Consider the following 21,489-nt stretch of genomic DNA (forward strand, 5'->3'; position numbering starts at 1 on the left):
AAATATGTTTTAAAATATAATTTATTCCTATGATGGTCACATGTTGATTTGGTGCTGAAAAAACAACATCATTATCAATGTTGAAAACAGTTGTGTTGCTTAATATATTTTTGTGGAAACTGATTTTTATTGATTTTTTTCTGGATTTTTTTGATTGATAGAAAGTTTAAAGAACAGCATTTATTTTAACTAGAAATCTTCTGTAAAAGTCACTTTTAATCAATTGAATGTGTCCTTTCTAAATAAGTGTATTAATTTATTTTTAAAATCTTGCTAACCTCAAACTTTTGAAAAGTAGGCCTACTGTATTTTAATATATTTTTTATTTTATCAACATCAACTTGTGAAAGTATGTTGTATAAAATAGACTGACGATGTGACGAATACATTTGTAAAAGTACAATTTTGCTGCATTTTAATGTTAAAGTTCTAACTGAAAAATGAAAGAGACCTTTGAATTACCATATTTCTCAATTGTCTTAAAAAACATCAGTTTGTGGGGTTGCATATCCTTGTGAAGGGACATTTTGAAGCGTGCGTGTGTGTGTTTTGTAAATGAAAAATTGCAGTGCAACACCCTTTCTTGTCATCTTGTCCCTCAAGACATGGAGCGAGAGGATGGTTGAGGAGTTGCTATAGAGACTTTCTCTCAAGGGATGAAGAGATGCTATTCTGAAGGATTAGAATCAGGAGTGGATGAGTGTGAATGTGTTAGTGAGAGGTTTTGAATGGGCTCAGAGTGTCTCAGAGACCAGATGATGGTCTAATCAGATGTGTGTTTGCGTGAAATGCTGTTCAACTTTGATCAGGACAGTGGAGTAACAAACAGGAGTGTTTCTCATTGCCTCAGGAATGAGTGAAACTAGTGTGTGTGCAATATATATTGCGTTTGTGGAACTGAAAACAATAGCAGATGAAGAACGATGAGGTGTCTGAGCATGTAGGGAGTATACAATAGTCACCTTTACTTTCCCTTTCCTCCAAACACGCAGAGCAAACATTTGCGGCCATGTATGGATATGAGAAAGCAGAAATGAGACACAAAAGAAAAGAAATAGTCGACAGAGAAGCATGTGCTGATTTCTGTTCAGCTTGGCTGTGGTGAATGCAGCTCTGCCAAGTCACTCTCTTATAAGCAGCCAGAACCATCTCCTCATGTTTTCCTTTTGCTCCCTGCTTCCAAATTGTCTTATTTTGAATTATGTCTCTATATGAAGAGTCAGACAGTAGTGGACTATAAAAGAAAACCTGGTCTGTAAATGATTTATGACTACGTGCCCTGTTGCTCTGACAGGATTTGATGGAGAAGTCCTTTCATGCACACTTGTTTTTTTCATGCACAAGTGTTTTCCAAAAGTGTCCACCCCCTTCCATTTTTATTGGCATGCTTTGTGACAGCTAATGTCTTTGGCACTCATTGAGCACATTGGAATTTAGAACCGGTTTTTGTCTTCTGCTTGTGCATGCAATGCAATGCAATAAATAGCAAATACGGAATTGTTCAGTCTCACAGGTAGAGGAATGCAGAATGTTGGACCTGGATCAGCGGATCTAGAGCAGTTCTTATAGGCCATTCACACGGAACCCTTTTTTTGCATTTAAAATGTGAGTTGCAGGGCAATGGGATGAAGAAACCCTGCAAGGTGAAAGGTGTTTTTTGTTTTTTTATGTGGAACTTTTTAAAGACGTTTTGGAGCGCATGCAGTGTCATCAGAGGTGGACAAAGTACACAACTTCCTTACTTGAGTGAAAGTAAAGATATACTGGTCAAATATTACTCTGTTACAAGTAAAAGTTGTAAGGACTGATTTTTACTTAAGTAAAAGTACAGAAGTACTCTGTTTTAAAAGTACTTAAGTATCAGAAGTAAATGCCAATGCATTGTTTTATTATTGTTGCATTGTTGTATGTAATACTTACAGTACATTATGCCTCTGAATCTATGCCTACCTACCCTCATATCAATATCAAATTTATTTCTTGAACAAAGTTCCAGTAGTGGGATTGAATAAGTGCACTCAATAATGTCCACAATGGTTCCCTCAAATAGTACCCTATTTAGTGCCCTTTTTTTGGCTTTTAGTATATGAATATGTTAGCCTTACTATTATCTATGAGTGTGCTACAAAACAATGACAAAATTCTCATTTAGAAGACCAAACCCAACATTAAAAATGAAAATCGGTTTGATGTCAGAACCCGACGTCAGATTGACATCAACCAGACTTTCATTTTCAACCAAAATGCAATGTCTGTCCGACGTAGGATGTTGACATCAAACCAACTTTCAATTCCAACTAAAATGCAACCCCTGCAACTAAAATCATCCCCTGACTGACTTACTACTTTCTACTCAAGGACCTTGACAGAAATGTAGTGGAGTAAAAAGTACGATATTTGTCTTTCAAATGTAGTGAAGTTAAAGTAAAAAGTTTCGAGGAAAAATAATACTCACGTAAAGTACAGATAATAAAAAAAGTGTTCTTAAGTACAGTACTCAAGTAAAAATGTGCTTTGTTACTGTCCACCTCTGAGTGTCATGCATGATCCACTGAAAAATATGCCAGATGCGAGTGCAACATCATGAGTTGTTAAAGTTGTTAAACCTGGAGGGTGCGCTTTATTTCATGTGTAATAGTGAGGATTGAATGAGTATTGGTGCTCTTGTGCTTCTGAGAGTGCTGGAGAAAGTGGACAGAACACTGCAAACTTCAGCCAGACAGCAGGGAGTTAGCTTGACCAGCAGAGAGTTCTATCAAGGATCATTAACCACTCTCTGTAAGAGAAAACAGACGTTAGTGAATGTCTGGAAGATCAGAAACGCATGGTCTTTCTTCACTGGTGTTTATATGGCCCCAGTGATGAGTTGGTCCATGTCCGTCAGGTGTGTGCGTTGATTGCTGGTCAGCTGCTCTGTATGTGTTGCCAGGGGCGACTGATGTCGGAACAATGGTAGTCTGCCACAATATATATATATATATATAAAGTGGTGATAGCTATACACACACAAGTTCTGTATGAATGCCAATGGCCTTATATTGTGACCTTTTTATAACTTTGTTACTATAGAGTGACCGTGAAAGATGGAGTATCACTCATCTGGAGTAACTGCTACAGAGGAACATGGAACATTTTAACCTTTTAGGATGGCCTATGAATTCTGATTTCTTACAAGTCCTTGAAGACTCTGTGTGATTGAGAGGATTGGATTTCTGACAAACAGAGAGCACCACAGGGAAAGATTACACTCTGATCCTTCTCTCTGTAAACACACGCATTTGTTTTCAGTCATAGTGGGGCCTTACCGTTGATTTTACAGTATGATAGTTTATATTGCATACCCCTGAGTCTAACCATCACAGAAATGTTTTTGATTTGTTTTTGTTTTTTATTATTGTTATTCCGTTAAGACAGTATTTAGTAAATCTTTTAAGCCATTTACATTTCAGGGGGCCATCGGCATACAAAATGTAGGTGATTTTAAATTTTACTACCCCTATTGGGACAACAATCTATTATACTCATATGTACTCTTTTGAAACAAACAAACACCATTTTATCTGATGTGCTGCACATAGTGGTCCTCTTCTAGATGGATGAAACAAATTTGTAGTTGTGTTAATGGTCCAACATATGAAGAAGGAAGTAGTCAGTACTCATAAATGTAGGCTATGTGATTATAGATCTGCAGCACTGAATGACTGAGATGTTGCTCAGAACTTCTGTCTTCCCACTTCCTTTAAGCAGATCTCAGATGCTTTTCTGCTGTGTTTAGACATATAGTTGGAGATCTGAGGAACAGAAAGAGGACAAAGTGTCAGCCTCAGGACCAGGATTAAAATGAGTTTGACAGCTGCTCTGCATTCATCCACATAATAGCGTGAATATACAATATTATTGGAAGACGGTGAAAATGTCTGTCTGACAAAAGATTAAGTACCTGAGATGATGTTTCTGACATGTGTAATGAAGCGTGTGACATTTTATAATTGTCTGATGTGTCCTGATGTGTGTCTGTGACCTGATTTCATTTGAGTGATCAAATCAGCTTTACAGATATTATAGATGGATATTATACTCTGAGGATGTCTACCCCCATCTCTCTTTATTATTATTTTTCTTTGTAGACATAAAATATTAACAGTTTATCAGAGAGCATTATTTATACAGATGTGATTATCTGTATGAATGGATGGAGACAGGATACAGAGACTAAAGTGATGACAATAAATGGAAAGAGCAAGAGAGAGAGAGAGAGGACCTATAGCATTTATCAAAGTGATTCATCTTTTTGTTTGTTCAGAGAAATAAAATGATCAGTCGCTACTTCCTCTGACGCAGCAGTCTGGTGGAAAAAGGAGCCACAGAATAACAGTATTGTTACATAACATTTGGTCTGGTAAAGACAGATGGCATAAATGCAAGCCAATACAAGGTGACAAAAGCCTGAGTGGATTCAATTTTGTTTAAGGCCCCAAATACAAGAGAGTTCATTATTTACTGTTTTACTATATTTGCCTCAATGAGGTTCTGCTGCAGCTTCTATGACCTGTATTTGAACACACACTCTCTCTGTCTGAAGTAATGGCAGTAAGTCACTCAGTCTTTCCATGTTGCCCAACTGGAAACTCAACTGGACTGGAAAATCTCTGTCCTTCCTTGGCAGTCCCTTGAAGAAGTGTTTTACATGGTGTTAATGTTCAGCAACCACTTTCATACTGAATGTTTTTATTGCTTTATTTGTGAAGTCAGTCAGACAAAGACATGGTCTCTATAGCAGCTTAGGCTTGTGTGAGATGTAGATGCTATCTCTTGTGGTCAGTTAAGCCAGAACCAGCAGTAATTTTCAACCAAACAAATACAAAATACCGTGAGACGAGAAGCTACTGGTACAGAAATTTTAATTTTTGCTTACAAAATGCAGTTGTGTAATGTGGTAAAATTTAGTATGTTCACAGTAGGCCTTGAGAGTGCAGAAAAATAGGCATTTACAGGGGCATTTAACAATCGGTTAGCCTAAAAAAATAAGCTTGTAAGCTTGTATAGTTTAGTTTTACTGACTAGGGACAATAAACGCACACAAAACGTACAATAATCAGTACTTGGTTAAAGTCACTGTATTTGTGAAGTGATTTTGCACTTGGGACTTGGATTTAGCACTGAAACTGAAAATGCAAAGCGGGAAGTATGTGTAAGAAAGAGAGACTAATTGATGGGAAAGTTTTTCAATTTCTGTGGATTTGCTTCAGGCGATGAACTTTCATCACGAGAGAGAATTAGTGTGTGGGTGGACATGTAGCTGCTTTCTCCCCACTCACATGTTCTTCATACTTGAGCGTTGAGTCCCTCACACACTCACACACACACAAATATATCTTCACAAGCGCATAAACACCCTTCAGGATCTGTGTCAGACACTTGTCCTAGTTCAGACGTGACACCGATATGACTGAATAAGCTGACGCCGCGTTTCCCCTGCTGTAGGGACTTCATTTTATCCTCTAAACAAACCAACTCTGAAGTTCCCTGTTTTTGGTCTCCCCTCAGCCACTCTGGCAGCTCCACAGAGGCCTTTATTATTTCACATGCAAGCAATGAGAGCCGAACTACACACTGTATCAGTAGAGAGATCATTTTGCCCTCCTCCACCTTTGGTTTTCCTCTCATATCACATGCTGTCAAAGTCAGCTGCGAGACAAAAATTCTTGCTCTCTATTTTCCACTCTTGCTTCATTTTTTATTTATTTATCTCCTTCTAACTCTATTTTTACTAATTCATCTTTAGTTTTTTAAACACTCCAGCAGGGTGGCCAATTTTGTAAGATTATAATTATGAAATATCCCTGAGAATTGAATGCTCTAACAGCTGTCTACATTGTTTTTGCTCTTACAAAACTTAACTTTTTAACTTATATTCATAACTTTATTCTAGCTAATAATTTTTATTTAGCATATAAGGCCATTCAATTTTGGAGCCAAATCCTCCCTATGTCTCTGCACTCCGGAGTCCAAACCCTCATTATAAACCCCGTTCCCTCCCCTTCAAAAGTTTCTTCCCAGAATTCCATTTTTCTGCACTTTTGCATTGTGAACAGAGAAAATTCGCCAAAGCTCATCATGTGGCTGTCAGCATGTATTGGAGCATATGTGCATGTGTGCATTTTTTGTGTTGCTCATATCAGATAACAGCATGCTCCGCCATCCTGATATGCCCACAGATTGAACGCTCCACTGCAGAAGATAAATATGATATTACCGGCAGCGGAACAATTACAAGGTACCCTGTAGGTGGAGGTACCTTTACATGGATCATGCATTGACTCCACGCATGTTTTATAAGGCATTAATAATGCCACACTGCCCATAAAGTCATTGTTAACACTTTAGTTTAGGGTCCAGGTCTCAATATTAACTAGTTGCTTATTAGTATGCATAATACTAGGATATTGGCTGTTTTATTAGTACTTATAAAGCACATATTAATGCCTTATTCTGCATGACCATATTCTACATCTCTTAATCCTACCCAGTCCCTAAACTTAACAACTACCTTACTAGCTAATAATAAGCAGTAATTAAGAGTTTACTGAGGCAAAATTCATAGTTAATAGTGAGAATTGGACCCTAATCTAAAGTGTGACCAATACATTTTATTGCAGGTATGTTGCCAGGTCTTTTGAGACCTTTAGAGTTTGTTGTCCATTCCAGAAACGATGCAAGCTTAATTATGCTCATTTGCATTTCTACATAATCAGACTTGTCATGTAATGATTTGTCATGTCATCATTTGACACTCAATTGTTAACATTGTCAAACATGACACGTTGAATAAACTCACGATATTTGAACTGATCCGGATAGTGGACCTCATGATTAACAATTACATTTTTTGTCTGTTCATAGCTATCATATGGTACAAATTTATAATACTTTTATGGTGTTTTTGGAGCTTTAGAGCTCATCCTAATTTACTTCTATTATATGGAAATACTGGTTAGGGCCCGAGCAACGATGGTGTGAGGACCCTATTGGAATTGCTCCATTTATTATTTATTGTCTTTATAATTCATTATTGTCTTTATTGTGAAAAATTGGTAGTCACAACTGATCTGGAATGTGATGACATTAAATTAGTAGTAATCTAGATTTTGTTAAATCATGCACTCCTGCAGCTTAGTATTGTGAGTTGCTTTCTCATCAGAGAGCACAAAAAAAACGATAAAGCTGCCATGTCTGCTTCGAATTAACAGTCCCATCTGTTCTCCATTATTTAGTGCTAGAGCGCAAGAGTGAAAATTTACCACAGAGTCAGCTGCACTACAAGGAATCCCAACAAATCCCAAACACACTTGAATGTAATCTACACCAAGGACTAACACACGTTTGTGTGTGACCCAGCAGTATGAAGTCGGTGGTGGATCGGCCCTTTCAGGCCTCGCTGCCCCTGGGAACCGCTGCAAACCCTTTGTCGGTCTCAAGAGGCCACTGCGTGATCTGAAGTGCCAAACAGCAGGAGGTCATGGCATACAGACAGCAAAACATCACAGATCAAATGAATCAATTTCAATGTAATGTTTTTTTTGGCATTATTGTGTTTACATACAATATTGTCAGAGCATTATACACAAAACAAGTAGACATTTATCGAGATATTATGAAGATATGTACAGTGTTTGTACTGATCAAGGCAGTAGGTTGTACTTATACTGTTGTTTTGTCCCCCTCTGTTGAAATTGATTTCTCGGGTGGGTGGTTTGGGTTCTCCCTCAGATAAAATCGCATTCCGGGGAGGCCTGCTCGGTTGAAATCGTCAGGAGGCCCTCAGAATCGTCACCGCCTTTCGCCCCGCTAGCGACGGCCCTGCAAAGAACACAAACGTTTTTGCGAGCTAACGCAAAGTTTATCGGGGGAATGCAAAACATTTGCGAGAGAACGCAAAAGCATTGACATAATTTTTCCTGGAATGTCATATTTTTTCCATCACGGTGTCCATTTAGAGGCTCCATATTTTTTAGGTGTTTGCATATGAAGTCAAACTTCAAACTTTACTGTTAAGCAATCTTCCGTAACCTAAAATATCATAGATTTAACATTCTGTATTACTTCTAGACAATTCATCCTCTTATCTAGATCCCTTGTGCTTTTTCACAATCTTGTATGTTTACTTATGTTGAGGTTGCACTTAGTGCTTCCTTGTGTTTATTTTCAGAGGACATTCAGCTGCAGTTACAGAATCTTCTATCCAACAACTTCTCTGCCTTCTACAATAGAGAGATCAAAATTTAGCACACACACAAACAAATTAACAATGATAAATACTTGATTAACTATACACACCATTGCATTGTTGAAAACTGATTTCCTCATAATGAGGCGCATAAGGTTCAAAAGAAACTGTATAGAGAATTGAATTTCCCATAATGAGGCACATTAATGTTCAATAGTTTATTCTGTGATGTCATTGTCTCTTTCTGCAGTCTAAGGCTCCAAAGCTTCCATTGTGTGTGACATCACTGTTCTCTTCTGTCTTTGTCTTCACCCACTGCTGTGCCCGTGTGTCCGTGCCCGTGCATGAGGGAGTGATTCACTTACAGTAAGCGTGCTTATCTCACTGCCAGGGCACACACTCACATTACCACTGGGACACACACAGGAAGAGAGAGAGAAAGTAAAGTCTATGCACAGACAAACTGCAGACTCACACCACACCAAAACTGGCGTTAGGAAGATTTCAGTAAATTGAGGGAATAAAATGATTTTTTTTTTTTTTTTTGCAGTGATGTTGTTAATGGAAAATCACTGGCTACTTTTTTTTTTTTTTTTTTTTTACAAATGCTTTTTTAATGAAAAAAAAGGGTCCATTTTCCTAAATCACAGCTTTTTTATTTATTTATAACATCTTATCTATTACAAGATGGTGTTGGCAGCCCCTGAGCTTTCAGAGTAGTGGCCTGATAGGTTTAATGTTGGCTAACACGTGTCCTGAAGTGTTGGCAGCCCATAAAAAGCAGGATCTGATCTAGAGACTTCTTGAGTCTCTGTCTGACACATGGCAAAGGTGTCTGATTGGCTGTCTTTCCAAGAGCTCTTGGCACTGTGACACTGCAGTCAGGATGTTTCAACTCTCTGTAGACACTGTGACTGCTTTTGTGTAGAGATCACACCCTCCTCATGCCCCATGTGCCCACATCCTCACATCTTCTGATATACACGCGCACACCCGTTCATCAGGGAGGAAACTCATCTCATGCACTCAAAAGATAAGAATCAAGATGCTGGAGAACGAACCGGCAGAAAGAGTCTGTTCCCCCCAAATACTCACAGACATATGTGTCTTTCCAAGAATGCTGGCTGCTTTAAAGCATTTTTTGACACGTGGTGTGTCTCTGTAATATTAAAGCACTGATGTGCAGGCATCAACAAGTTTCTGAAAATCGTGTGAATTAAGGCTATTAAAAAATATTATTACGGTAAAAACACAAAGTAAAATTTTACAAAAAAACCCCCCAAAAAATTTTTTTTATTTTTTTTTTATTGTTTACTTAAAATTCTTATCTGGTTGAAAGTGGCCTTTGTGTTTCTCTTCAGACTGGCCAGAAAGACAAAAAATGTAGACCTACTGTAATGAACTGTTTGCCAGTTGAAGCTGTAGAAGAGTATTAGAACACAAACTCTCACCACATGTCTCTCGCTTCATTTTTCCAGTTATTAAAATATCAAGGCACATTACTGGCACAACAGCTTTACTTCACTTTTTATCGTTTTAGAAATAAATAAATAATAATAACTATAATTGCAATATATAATGTATAATACAATAAAAAAAATCTCTTTCACAAATAGTTTTTGTTTTGTTTTAACTTTTTAATAATTCACACAGATTGGCCTAGGCTACTACAATAAATAGGCCTATTCGAGTGCTGAATTGCATCAACCTACATTCAGCTATATTAGTAAAATCGGTATTACGATATATCAGATATTTTATATTTCACACTCATATTTAGTTAACTTTATTCCTTAACACATAGGAGAAGGTTTACAAATATGCTCCTACTCAGCTCACTTTGCACACAGGCGGGTTAAAGATCTCTGAAAGATGTCTAAATCGACCAATAGGAGCGCTCACTGGCAACAAAAGCGTTAAGAAGTGTCATGAATATGTAAATGTTTATGGACCGCCAGCCAATGAGAGACGCGTGGGGGCATTTCTCGGAGACTCCGCACAGATGTTTGACTGAATGTGGGATTGGGGAGGAAAATGATGGAGTCTTGATGCGTTGAGTTTGTGTGTGAATACGAAAAGAGCGCTGGAATTTCCTCCTCTCGACCGGAAAACCACCACTGTCCCTCGCCTTCAAACTCCTCAGTTTGGCTGTTGCCGGTATACGTCCGAGTGGGAAAGGGATTTCTGTTTCGCTGCCGCTCTTTGCCCTGGGATAGCCTGCCTGGCTAAGGTTAGCCTAGGCTGCTAGCGGTGCTCTATGGGAATATCCAGCCAGAGCGGCTCTTTAGCTCGCTAGCGGGCTGATGCAGCCACGCGCCTCCCGCCGCAACGGGCGCATTCAGCCGCTACTGCTGCTGCATTATTCACGGGGTGAGTGCAGGAATGCGACCAGAACCAGGATGTTGATGAATAATATCATGATAAGGGTCTCTGTGACTGCAGGGTTTTCATTATTGATTATTGTAATAATCTCTTAAGCTATATTGCTAGTCAGGTATTTATAACAACACTGTGACTTTAAAAGCGGATTTTTAACCAGTAACCCGAGAGCAGATTTCTTTAGTGTGTGAAGTCAGTTTGACAGCACTGACAGTGTATCAGTTTTTGTATTCTTCTGTGAATGAGGGTGTGATTTGTTTGAAGAAGCCTTCAGCAGCAGTCTTGCATGGATATATAATTACACCTTCTCGTGAATGTTTGAACAGCAACAGTTGTGAACATAATTAAAATAAATGGTCCTGGAGTTCCTTGTCCATATCGAGCACCTAATAAACCTTTAATTAAAAATAGGCTATAATTTAACCTCAGTTATATTCATTAAAGTTTGACAGCATGAAACAACAACAAAAAAAACGACTTAAAAACAAAAAAATGATTATCATCCTGCTGGATATTTAGGCAATACCACAGGAAAAATATGCTGTTGTACTGAATATCAGCACAGCTGGCTGTGATTTGCTTGTTGTCATTATAGTGACTACATTCACAATATAACACAGCCTCAAGTGTCTTTTTGCTTTTGTAAAACTACATAATACAAATAATAAGGATACAATGTTTATTAAAATACTCTTTTATTAAGCAAAAATGTTCCCATTCATTTTTTCCCATAGGCATTTAAAAAAAGTCTTTGTTAAAGAGTTATAAACCAGGAACCAAATCAAACCAGCTACAAGGTGAATGACAACATTACGAACTTTGATTTGAGGCAAAAAAAGTAGACAAAATTGGACAAAAAGACAAAGGTAAGAAGACTCTACATCACTCTCAGTGCTTCATGGGAGTGGACGTGGCGTTAAAGAGTTCCTTTGGTACAATTCGCTTGATTCCTGGATTGGTATCGATTTTATCGCAGAATAATGGGTAATGTAGTTTTCCATCAGGAATTCCACTGTAAAACACAATTATTTAAAAAATAAGTTGCAGGAAGCATATACCATCGATTAACAACCTCGTAGCTCTTTCTTTATAGTTTGGTATATTATGGTTCAAAACCAATTCCGCTATATAGAAAATTAATGGGATTTTTACTTCTGAAACCCAACTGTATGCCGTATTCCTCAGACAATTAAATTTGAGGATTGAAACTGACAATTTTATAAATGCAGTGCTTACATTTTAAATGTGTAAATGTTTTACTTTTGCGCTAAAATAAAATACAACAATAACTTCTGATCTGCTAAATTTTCAACAGTCTTCTGAATAATTGTAACTGGTCCAGAAGATCTAATCTGGCTGCACTTTGCTGGTTTCATGAAATTCGGTTGCAACTTGCACACCTAAACAAAGTCAGCCAAATCTCCCTATCTCTAGATATCATCGCTTTCCATTGCCTAGCACAGATAACTGATAAGGATTGTTCTCTTTTGCTGGTATGAATCAGTGTTTAAATTCAGGATGATTTTGTTAAAATGATCAGTAGAAACTGACAGATGTTTGTGTTTAGATGCAGAAATTGGAAATCAAAGCTTGACCTGAGTTAATTAATGAATATCTTTTTGTGCAACAACCTTTATCACTGAGATCTAACCATATTCCTCCTTGTCTCTGTAGGTTTATTGACACATGCAAACGAGGAATATTGGATTACCATGCACTGCTTATGTTTATTTTGAGGGATTTGCTGTACAGAATGAGCTCTGTGAGAGCTGTCAATCATCCTGGTGGATTTAACATGTCATGCCATCATGCTGATCTGCGATCATCCACGTTAATGCTTTGATGGCAAGGGATCTACGTGTTTTTTATCTTTCCTCTACCTGATTTTAAACTCTGTAAACATCAATGAATGCACACAAGCTGATTTTGGACGGATACTTTTGAGAACTTTTCCAAGGAAAGGATTTGTGAGGTGGCGTCAGAACGCGACAGTATTTTAAACAAACTGTCAGCTCTTTAAAGAGGAAAAACCATGGCTTCGGTGTGGAAGAGACTGCAGCGTGTTGGGAAACATGCTTCCAAATTCCAGTTCGTCGCCTCCTACCAGGAACTCATGGTGGAATGCACAAAGAAATGGTGAGTTGTCACTGCTTGCATGTCTCGCGCGTGCCGCTACTCATTTCCAGCCCAGCTTGTGCGTGTGTGTATGGAATGCTGAGTTGGCCCGTGACGTATCTGACTAACGGCAATGATTTATCCATTCCCCCCGGGCATTCCTGTGTGTAGGGAGAGGCAATTTACAACAACTATACTTTTCCACATCGTTTTGTTTATTTTCTCTCCTCTCTGTTTAGGAATAGTACACGATTGGTTGCAATGAAGCCTGATGTGTCCTCAAATATCCTGCAGATAGGATGTAACTCAAATTGGACGAAGTGAGATGTTAATAATAACATATAGCATATGTTTAACAATTAAATAGGTGCAATATAGGCTAAGACAGAATTCTGTATCTTTGTATTTTACATACACACTTGGTTGTCCCCACATTTACCATGTTTACATGCAATGTTTTTTTTTTTTTAGGTCCATACTCTCTTTAAACCTTCTAGTTATTAAAAATTATTAAATAAATGTCAATTAAATAGTTTTATAGTGTGTACCCAGTTAAGTTTGAGTACCCAGAAAAGCGCTATTTAAATGTAATGAATTATTATTATTATTATTATTACAGGTGTCAGGTGGAATTGGAATATTCCTGTACGTCATCAACATAACATCTTTTTACTAGAGATGCTCACTCTTACCATTTTATTTAAATTTGAGTAATTTTTGCGTAGTAATTTAATCAATTTATTATTGTTCTAGACTACAGCACTTAATTTAATCTAGGTCATGAGGTGCTTCAATCTCGCCGATTTTATGTTTATGTCTTTAAATGTTTGGGGAAAAATGGTCTCCTCCTGTGGATGTCTTTTAAAGTTGGCTTGAACTGAAAATTCACCCTGTCTGTTTTCTAAATGCGTATTATTGATCTCATCGGGAGCTATTCAACATGTCGTTTTAAAAAGAAAGACTGACCTTGTCATTTTTAATCAAAATATGATAACTTGATCTTCCGGTGAAACGGCAGACTCCTCTCTGGTGACGTATGCTGGACTTTTCCAATCATTTACTCCACTTAAACCCCACCAAACGATAGATAGAACTAAGTCCCCGCCCTACTTTTTTCAATAATCCATTTGACTTGAATATACATCATAACACCAAAGAAAATATCTGTGTCTATTTCCATTTTAACACAACTTTAAACTTTACATTTGCTCCCAGTCTTGAGTGTTTGGTTACATCCTTGCTGCATTTTATGCTCACAGTGGAATGCTGCTCAGAGGTTAAGGTCAGGTGGTGGATTATGCTGTATTAGGGGTCAAGTACGCAGCAATTTTGCTAAATATCTCAAGTTTTCTTTGAGAATGTTGCCTTTGGAGTTTTGGTGTTTTCTTGCAGATTTCCAAAAAGAGTTTTTCGTTCTGCAGTCATGGCAATTGGCAACACATTCAGTGCTCCACAAGGGAAACATAATTCATATTTACTCAAGTCAAGTCTGAGGAGTTCAGGTGCAATAGGATTGTTTCTGGGCCCTGGAGGCATGTCTAATTAAGTGTTTTATTTTCTGGTTTGACGAACACACACCCTTGAGGTGTTTCAGATGTGAATGTGTCAGGTAATGGTATGGTAGAAATGCACTAAGGGCACTGTGTTGAGAATGCCTTTCTGTGGAAAAACAATATTTCTTAATCAGGTTTTAAGACCAGAAAACATTGTACACTGTATGTGTGTTTAGTTTTGGATGCACAGACTATTATCTGCATGGTGATTTGTGGACCAATGTGGAGCCAGAGCGGCGCTGGCACTGATGAAAGAGCATTATTCACTTACTGACAAGAAGCTCAAAGGCGTTTGTATCAGGGAGACGTTAGTGCGTGTGTGTGTGTGTGTGTGAGACAGCTACGTGATCTGTGCTTTTTGGTTCGTCTGTCCAGTGTGCCATTGTTCTGATGGAAAATTTTCCACATTTTGCCTCAAGTGGAAACGCTTTAAAAAAAATCAAGTGAAACTGTTTTCTCCACTTTTTATGTAGAAAAACCACAAGCATTTGTTCTGGAATGCTGAGGAGAAGGAAAATGTGTTCAGGGGAGGAATAAAAGGATGTGTAAGTCAGCAATTGAACGAATAAAGAAATAATTTTAATGACAAATCATTTTAGAAGTTTTAACATAGCATTACATCTCCACTGGTTCTGATCCCACATGGATAATGTGAGTTAGGGCGTATGAAAATAAAACATTCGAATGAATATTAAAGCGGATGGAATAGGTCTAGTAAATCTGCCATGGCCATCAGCTCTGAATGGCATGGCATGTGATTCTTGAGGCTGAAAGATTTCAATCATTGACCTATCCAGTGTTGTGAATGTGTGTGCTGTGCATAGGTTATTCGATCATTGATATCCGGTGGTGTGATTTATCTGTAGCCAGCACTCCCGCTCTGCCGGACACATGCTCTGCAGGAGCAGCGTCCAGTCAGGCCCCAGTCAACACCTTGGGCAGTGTTCCAGAAACATGCTGCTAGGATACGGGACACGCCACGGCCTGCTTAGGTATCCCCGCCTGTTGATTCAATGCCTTCTAGAATGTTGGCCTTTGCAGTTCTCTTGTCTCTTGGCAACATCAAATGTTTATGAGTTGAATGTTTCAGTGTCTCTGGTTTAAAGTGCTGTTGTGTAATCGTGCCGATTCCCACGCCTCTATAGCATGGCCACGGTGGGGTTTAATTACTGTGGAGAATTGCAGCAGTAATGTATAGAATGGTGTAGACTATTTTAACAGCATTGTTTATTTTCTCTGGAGAATTGCTGTTATTAAAAAATGGCAAGGGGAAACAACAAAAATAGAATCTATACCATTCAAAATTTGGGACCGTCAGTAAGATATTTCTTTTTATGGAATTAATACTTTTATTCAGTATTCATGTATTAAATTGATCAAATGTAACCGTAAAGACAATTATAATGTTACAAAAGATTTCTATTTAAAATAAATGCTGTTCTTTTTTGAACTATATATATTGTATCATGGTTTCCACAGAAATATGAAGCAATTAAGTAACTAATAAGAAATTTTTCTTGAGCAGCAAATCAGCCTATGATTTCTGAAGAATCATGTGACACTGAAGACTGGAGTAATGATGCTGAAAATTCAGCTTTGCCCTCACAGGAATTGATTATTGTAAAAATAAATATTGCAAAAAAATTACTACTATTACTGTATTTTTTTATTCACATAAATGGATTCTTGGTGAGGATAAGAGACTTAAAATATTACAAACCTTTGAACGCAAGTGTATTTTTAATTCAACTCGCCTTCCTTGGGAGGACATACATTTTTATGCATAATCCATGTTTGTTTTGCGCACCATTTTGTTTCTTGGGGGTTGTAAGGTCAATAATGATAATATATAGCTTCCTTTACACTTTAGGAATAGGGTTCCTTTGCAAGGGGTCTTTGGTGTCAAAAGGAACCCCCTGCTGTCCAGCATTGCAGCAGTGATGTGTAGCTGCTTTAGGGCAGCCAGCTGCTTTTGCTTTCAGGCCCGGTGCCACAGGTCAGTCTGACTGGAATGAGGAAGGGAAATCCTTCAAAGTGCTACAGCAGCCAAGCCTCAACTCAGACCTTTAAAATCCCAGCATGCTTCATGTGGGATTTCACTTAGCTTTAAGCCCAGCATTATGTATTTCAGTGCTGTCAAGGATCTCGTCTTTACTGGTGTTTATATTTATATTTGACCCATGGGCACAGTGACACTGTACTTGTAATGAACTTACAGTAGGTGTTCATACAAGAATTACATATTGAACTACAGCGCTCTCCGTGTTTGAAATTTCATCATTAAACATGCATTGAAAGTGCATCATACCCAAGACCTTTAGACTTGCTTTACTCTCATACCCTTTTCTTCTTTTTTTTCTGGAGGGGTGGAGAAAAGAAGAAGATGATTGAAGAGAGGGGGAGAGGGAATGTGATTTACAGTGTGAAATAGTTTTACATTCTTTCAGCAGAGGAAAAAAAAAACAGTGGTACATGTTTAAGTAGGTCTACATGCCTTTGCACTTTCTGGCCTGGCCTGATTGTGACTCCTTTGGTTCTTCTGTCTATAGGCACAAAGTTCATCAGTGCTGTTCAGCTCAGATGTGATCCAGAGTTCTGGATTTTATGTTACGTAATCAGAGTGAATACAAAACAACACAGGGCATCTGCGCTGTGTTGTTTGCTTCTGGGTAAGGCGTTTAGTGAGATGGAGCACAGACTGAATATACAGTGCATGCTTTCTGTTGTCAATTTAAGCAGATTCTCCTTTTCCAGCTGTGTTTTCCATGTCTTCATCCATTTGTTCATTATAAGAAATGATAATTTCTCTCCTCTTATATTATTTCCTCTCGTGACCTGAGGCCAGGACAGATGCTCAGCATAGCTGACTGAATTCATTTTGGTCATTTTCATTTGTTCTTATTTTATTACTGCAACATTCTCAGAATTTATTTCTAGAACCCTATGCCAAACATTTCTATAGAAAATGTAAGTGTCTTGCATAATACTTTCATGTTAAACAGGTTATTTAAAATTTTCTAGTTATATAGTATGTTTACAAACTGTTTAGTTCATCATAATTCATTTAAATTAAAATGAATTAATGAATTAAAACGAAATCCCTAAAAAGATCCCATGTTGGGAACCCCTAAAAAGGTTCTACAGTGGGGAGAAGAAGTATTTGACACACTGCCGATTTTGCTGGTTTTCCTACTTACAAAGCATGTAGAGGTCATGTATCATAGGTACTCTTCAACTGTGAGAGACAGAATCTAAAACAAAAATCCAGAAAATCACAATGTATGATTTTTAAATAAATAATTTGCATTTTATTGCATGACATAAGTATTTGATCACCTACCAACCAGTAGGGCTGTCAACGAATATTCTAAATTCGAATATATATTCGAATAGTTTTAAAAAACAGAAATTCGAATGTGAAAATTAATATTCGAATGTGGAAAAACGCCCGCGGTAGCTGAGGCGCGGCTGTCTGCTTTGCGAGTGGGCGTGCTGCCTGAGGGGTCAGGGACAGGTCACAGGAAGAAGCGTTAACGGTAAACAGTTAGTAACTTAAATAAACTACCTATACAAGTAGTTATGTCTCTTTGTATTAATTTGTCCTGTTATTGAGGTAATGTGCGTCATTGACAAAATGCGCAACCAGATGTTCGAATAGTTAAAATATTCGTGTGTTTTTTAGAGGGAATATTCGAACATCATTTTTGAGCAATTTTGACAGCCCTACCAACCAGTAAGAATTCCGGCTCTCACAGACCTGTTAGTTTTTCTTTAAGAAGCCCTCCTGTTCTCCACTCATTACCTGTATTAACTGCACCTGTTTGAACTTATTACCTGTATAAAAGACACCTGTCCACACCTCAATCAAACAGACTCCAACCTCTCCACAATGGCCAAGACCAGAGATCTGTGTAAGGACATCAGGGATAAAATTGTAGACCTGCACAAGGCTGGGATGGGCTACAGGACAATAGGCAAGCAGCTTGGTGAGAAGGCAACAACTGCTGGCGCAATTATTAGAAAATGGAAGAAGTTCAAGATGACAGTCAATCTCCCTCGGTCTGGGGCACCATGCAAGTTCTCACCTCGTGGGGCATCAATGATCATGAGGAAGGTGAGGGATCAGCCCAGAACTACACGGCAGGACCTGGTCAATGACCTGAAGAGAGCTGGGACCACAGTCTCAAAGAAAACCATTAGTAACACAATACGCCGTCATGGATTAAAATCCTGCAGCGCACGCAAGGTCCCCCTGCTCAAGCCAGCGCATGTCCATGCCCGTCTGAAGTTTACCAATGACCATCTGGATGTTCCAGAGGAGGAATGGGAGAAGGTCATGTGGTCTGATGAGACAAAAAATAGAGCTTTTTGGTCTAAAGAAGAGGGATGAGTACAACCCCAAGAACACCATCCCAACCGTGAAGCATGGAGGTGGAAACATCATTCTTTGGGGATGCTTTTCTGCAAAGGGGACAGGACGACTGCACCGTAATGAGGGGAGGATGGATGGGGCCATGTATCGCAAGATCTTGGCCAACAACCTCCTTCCCTCAGTAAGAGCATTGAAGATGGGTCGTGGCTGGGTCTTCCAGCATGACAACGACCCGAAACACACAGCCAGGGCAACTAAGGAGTGGCTCCGTAAGAAGCATCTCAAGGTCCTGGAGTGGCCTAGCCAGTCTCCAGACCTGAACCCAATAGAAAATCTTTGGAGGGAGCTGAAAGTCCGTATTGCCCAGCGACAGCCCCGAAACCTGAAGGATCTGGAGCAGGTCTGTATGGAGGAGTGGGCCAAAATCCCTGCTGCAGTGTGTGCAAACCTGGTCAAGAACTACAGGAAACGTATGATCTCTGTAATTGCAAACAAAGGTTTCTGTACCAAATATTAAGTTCTGCTTTTCTGATGTATCAAATACTTATGTCATGCAATAAAATGCTAATTAATTACTTAAAAATCATACAATGTGATTTTCTGGATTTTTGTTTTAGATTCCGTCACTCACAGTTAAAGTGTACGATAAAAATTACAGACTTCTACATGCTTTGTAAGTGGGAAAACCTGCAAAATCGGCAGTGTATCAAATACTTGTTCTCCCCACTGTATATATAATGCACCTGACAAAACCTTTTCTTCTAAGCGTGTTTACTTGTTTTTAATAAAGTTTAAAATTTATAAAAAAATAATTATTGGTGTGGTTGGTATCAAAATTGGAATTGAGAACTGAAATTGTTATCTAAAATGTGGGTGTCGAACCAACCATATTTATTAAGAGTACAAGGTTACGGGTCAAAAACAGTGATAGATCGATACTAGTTAGTTAGTTAGTTTTGGGTGATGGGGCCTGTGAAAATTTTGTCAGGGCAAGTAAAAATCCGACTGGCATTCTTCAGCATTGAGCCGTGCCTGAAAAATGGCAATTTAATGCTTAGGTTATGTCTGTCACAATAAATCACCCTCTTGTCCACAACACTCACAGATGCCCCACTCCCTGTCGCTCTGAATTAAGCCACTCAGGGTGAATGAAACTGACCCTCATTTGTCATTTCTCATATGAATGGATGCAATGGCACTTGGCAGTTTGTTCTTTTCCATCTTTTTTTTTTTTTTTTTTTTTAAAGGAAAGCTTTTGTGCCATGATGTTAATTACTACAGAAAATCAAGGTCAATAAGTGATGTTTTTTACACTAGTCTTATACAATTTGTGTTCAGCTACCATTTAAATTCCTTACTGTTCTTTAATTATCTTTGCAGTAATTGGCATTAATGCTCCTGATGCTGTCGATAGAGCTTAAGTTGTATTGATCCAGAGTGTTCCTTAAATCATTTGATTAGCATTTCTCTGTAAGTGTTAAACCCGTCCCTCTGCCTTCGCTTCATGTGGATCATGTGAGGAAATGACTGATGCTGTGTAGGAGGCAGAGAAGAGATGCAGATCTGTGTGTGTATGGGTGTGATTACACATGCTGAGCAGACTGTAGGTTTAATAAGGTCATGTAAGTTAACTCACAGTGAGCTGACCGGTGTTTCTTTCTCTCTCTCTGTGCTTTTGGGTTTGGATTAATATCTTCTGGATGCTGTCAGCCCTCATAATGAAGAATTCATGGTGTTATGCATCAATCAGTTTGAGTTAATGGAGTCCTAGCCCTTTCATGTGTCTCATGACGCTGGGTGTGTATGGTTGTTTGCTCTCTGGCTCACATTAAAGCCTTTCTTGTTAGCAGGACCAGATAAAGGGAGATTTTCAGCAACTTGAAATTACTCAGAGGAAATTATTAGTTTTGTAACCTTCAGTGATCTTGTATAGCACAGCTTTCAGTATGCAGGGTCATATTGTATAGGTTTGTGGTGTTTTATTTTTTCCCTGAAGTCCACATATAAAGTTTTATTGCGCCAGAAATGTCATAATTTCTTTTTACACAAAGTTTTCTACCTGCTCTTTCATTTTTAGAATTTAACCGGCATATCTGTATCATGACGATAGGGAGGGACCTTTGCGTAATGAACATTTAGAGTGTTTATATCTTAAATATCTTAAACCTCTTCAGTGGTGTTCAAAAATAAATGGATAAAAGTAAAGGAACAAGAGGAATTTTGGGTCACCAGAATTGTTAATAAATGAGATTTTAAATGTAGATAAAAAGCATCCAGTAATGATTTGAATGAAAACCAGTGCAGGCACATTTAGATTTATTTCCTTTTAAGGCTACAAATCTACCATCTCTGTTTTTCTCTCTTTCTCTCTCTCTCCATTTGTGCGCTCGCTCATTGGATGATTACAGCACTGACTGCAGTTTTTCATGATGGTTTCAATAAAACAGGTTTTATTACTAACTCATAAATTTAAAGTTCAATTATGATAAACTGGTGACTGAAGGAAGTGTGTGTCTGTGTGAAAGATCTGCCGGTCAGAAACAGCTGATATGATCATGTGGGAGTCAGTGAACTTTAGTTATACTGACTGATAATCCAGGGATCACAGTGCTACTTTTGGAAGAAACAACTGACAAAATGTTTACTTGCTATAAATTAATTAATCTTTCTGAAGTATTTCTTAAAACTAGAAGGCAACACTCCTGCAAAAGGATTCATTTTGCAAGTTAGGAAAGTTATGAATAAATATCTGTATAGGGCTGAAACTAACAATTAGTTTAGACTACTAATAGTCTAATCTGTTGATTAATTTCAAAATTGTAAATTGAAGTTATGCTATATTT

General features: G+C 38.2%; 1 protein-coding gene across 8 annotated transcripts in view; it reads left to right on the top strand.

Annotated features, from left to right (window-relative positions):
• The first annotated feature begins 10,227 nt into the window (after positions 1-10,227).
• Positions 10,228-21,489, top strand: part of ehbp1 (EH domain binding protein 1) — a 140,537-nt gene continuing 129,275 nt past the window's right edge. For all 8 annotated transcript variants that reach the window (XM_084097684.1, XM_084097685.1, XM_084097688.1 and 5 more), the window contains exons 1-2: positions 10,228-10,597; positions 12,281-12,742. In XM_084097684.1, the coding sequence (XP_083953810.1) occupies positions 12,639-12,742 (104 nt within the window). In that variant the 5' untranslated portion in view covers positions 10,228-10,597; positions 12,281-12,638. The remainder of the gene's footprint in view (positions 10,598-12,280; positions 12,743-21,489) is intronic.

This window comes from Abramis brama (assembly GCF_963993115.1).
Source record: "Abramis brama genome assembly, chromosome: 21".
Lineage (NCBI taxonomy): Eukaryota > Metazoa > Chordata > Actinopteri > Cypriniformes > Leuciscidae > Abramis > Abramis brama.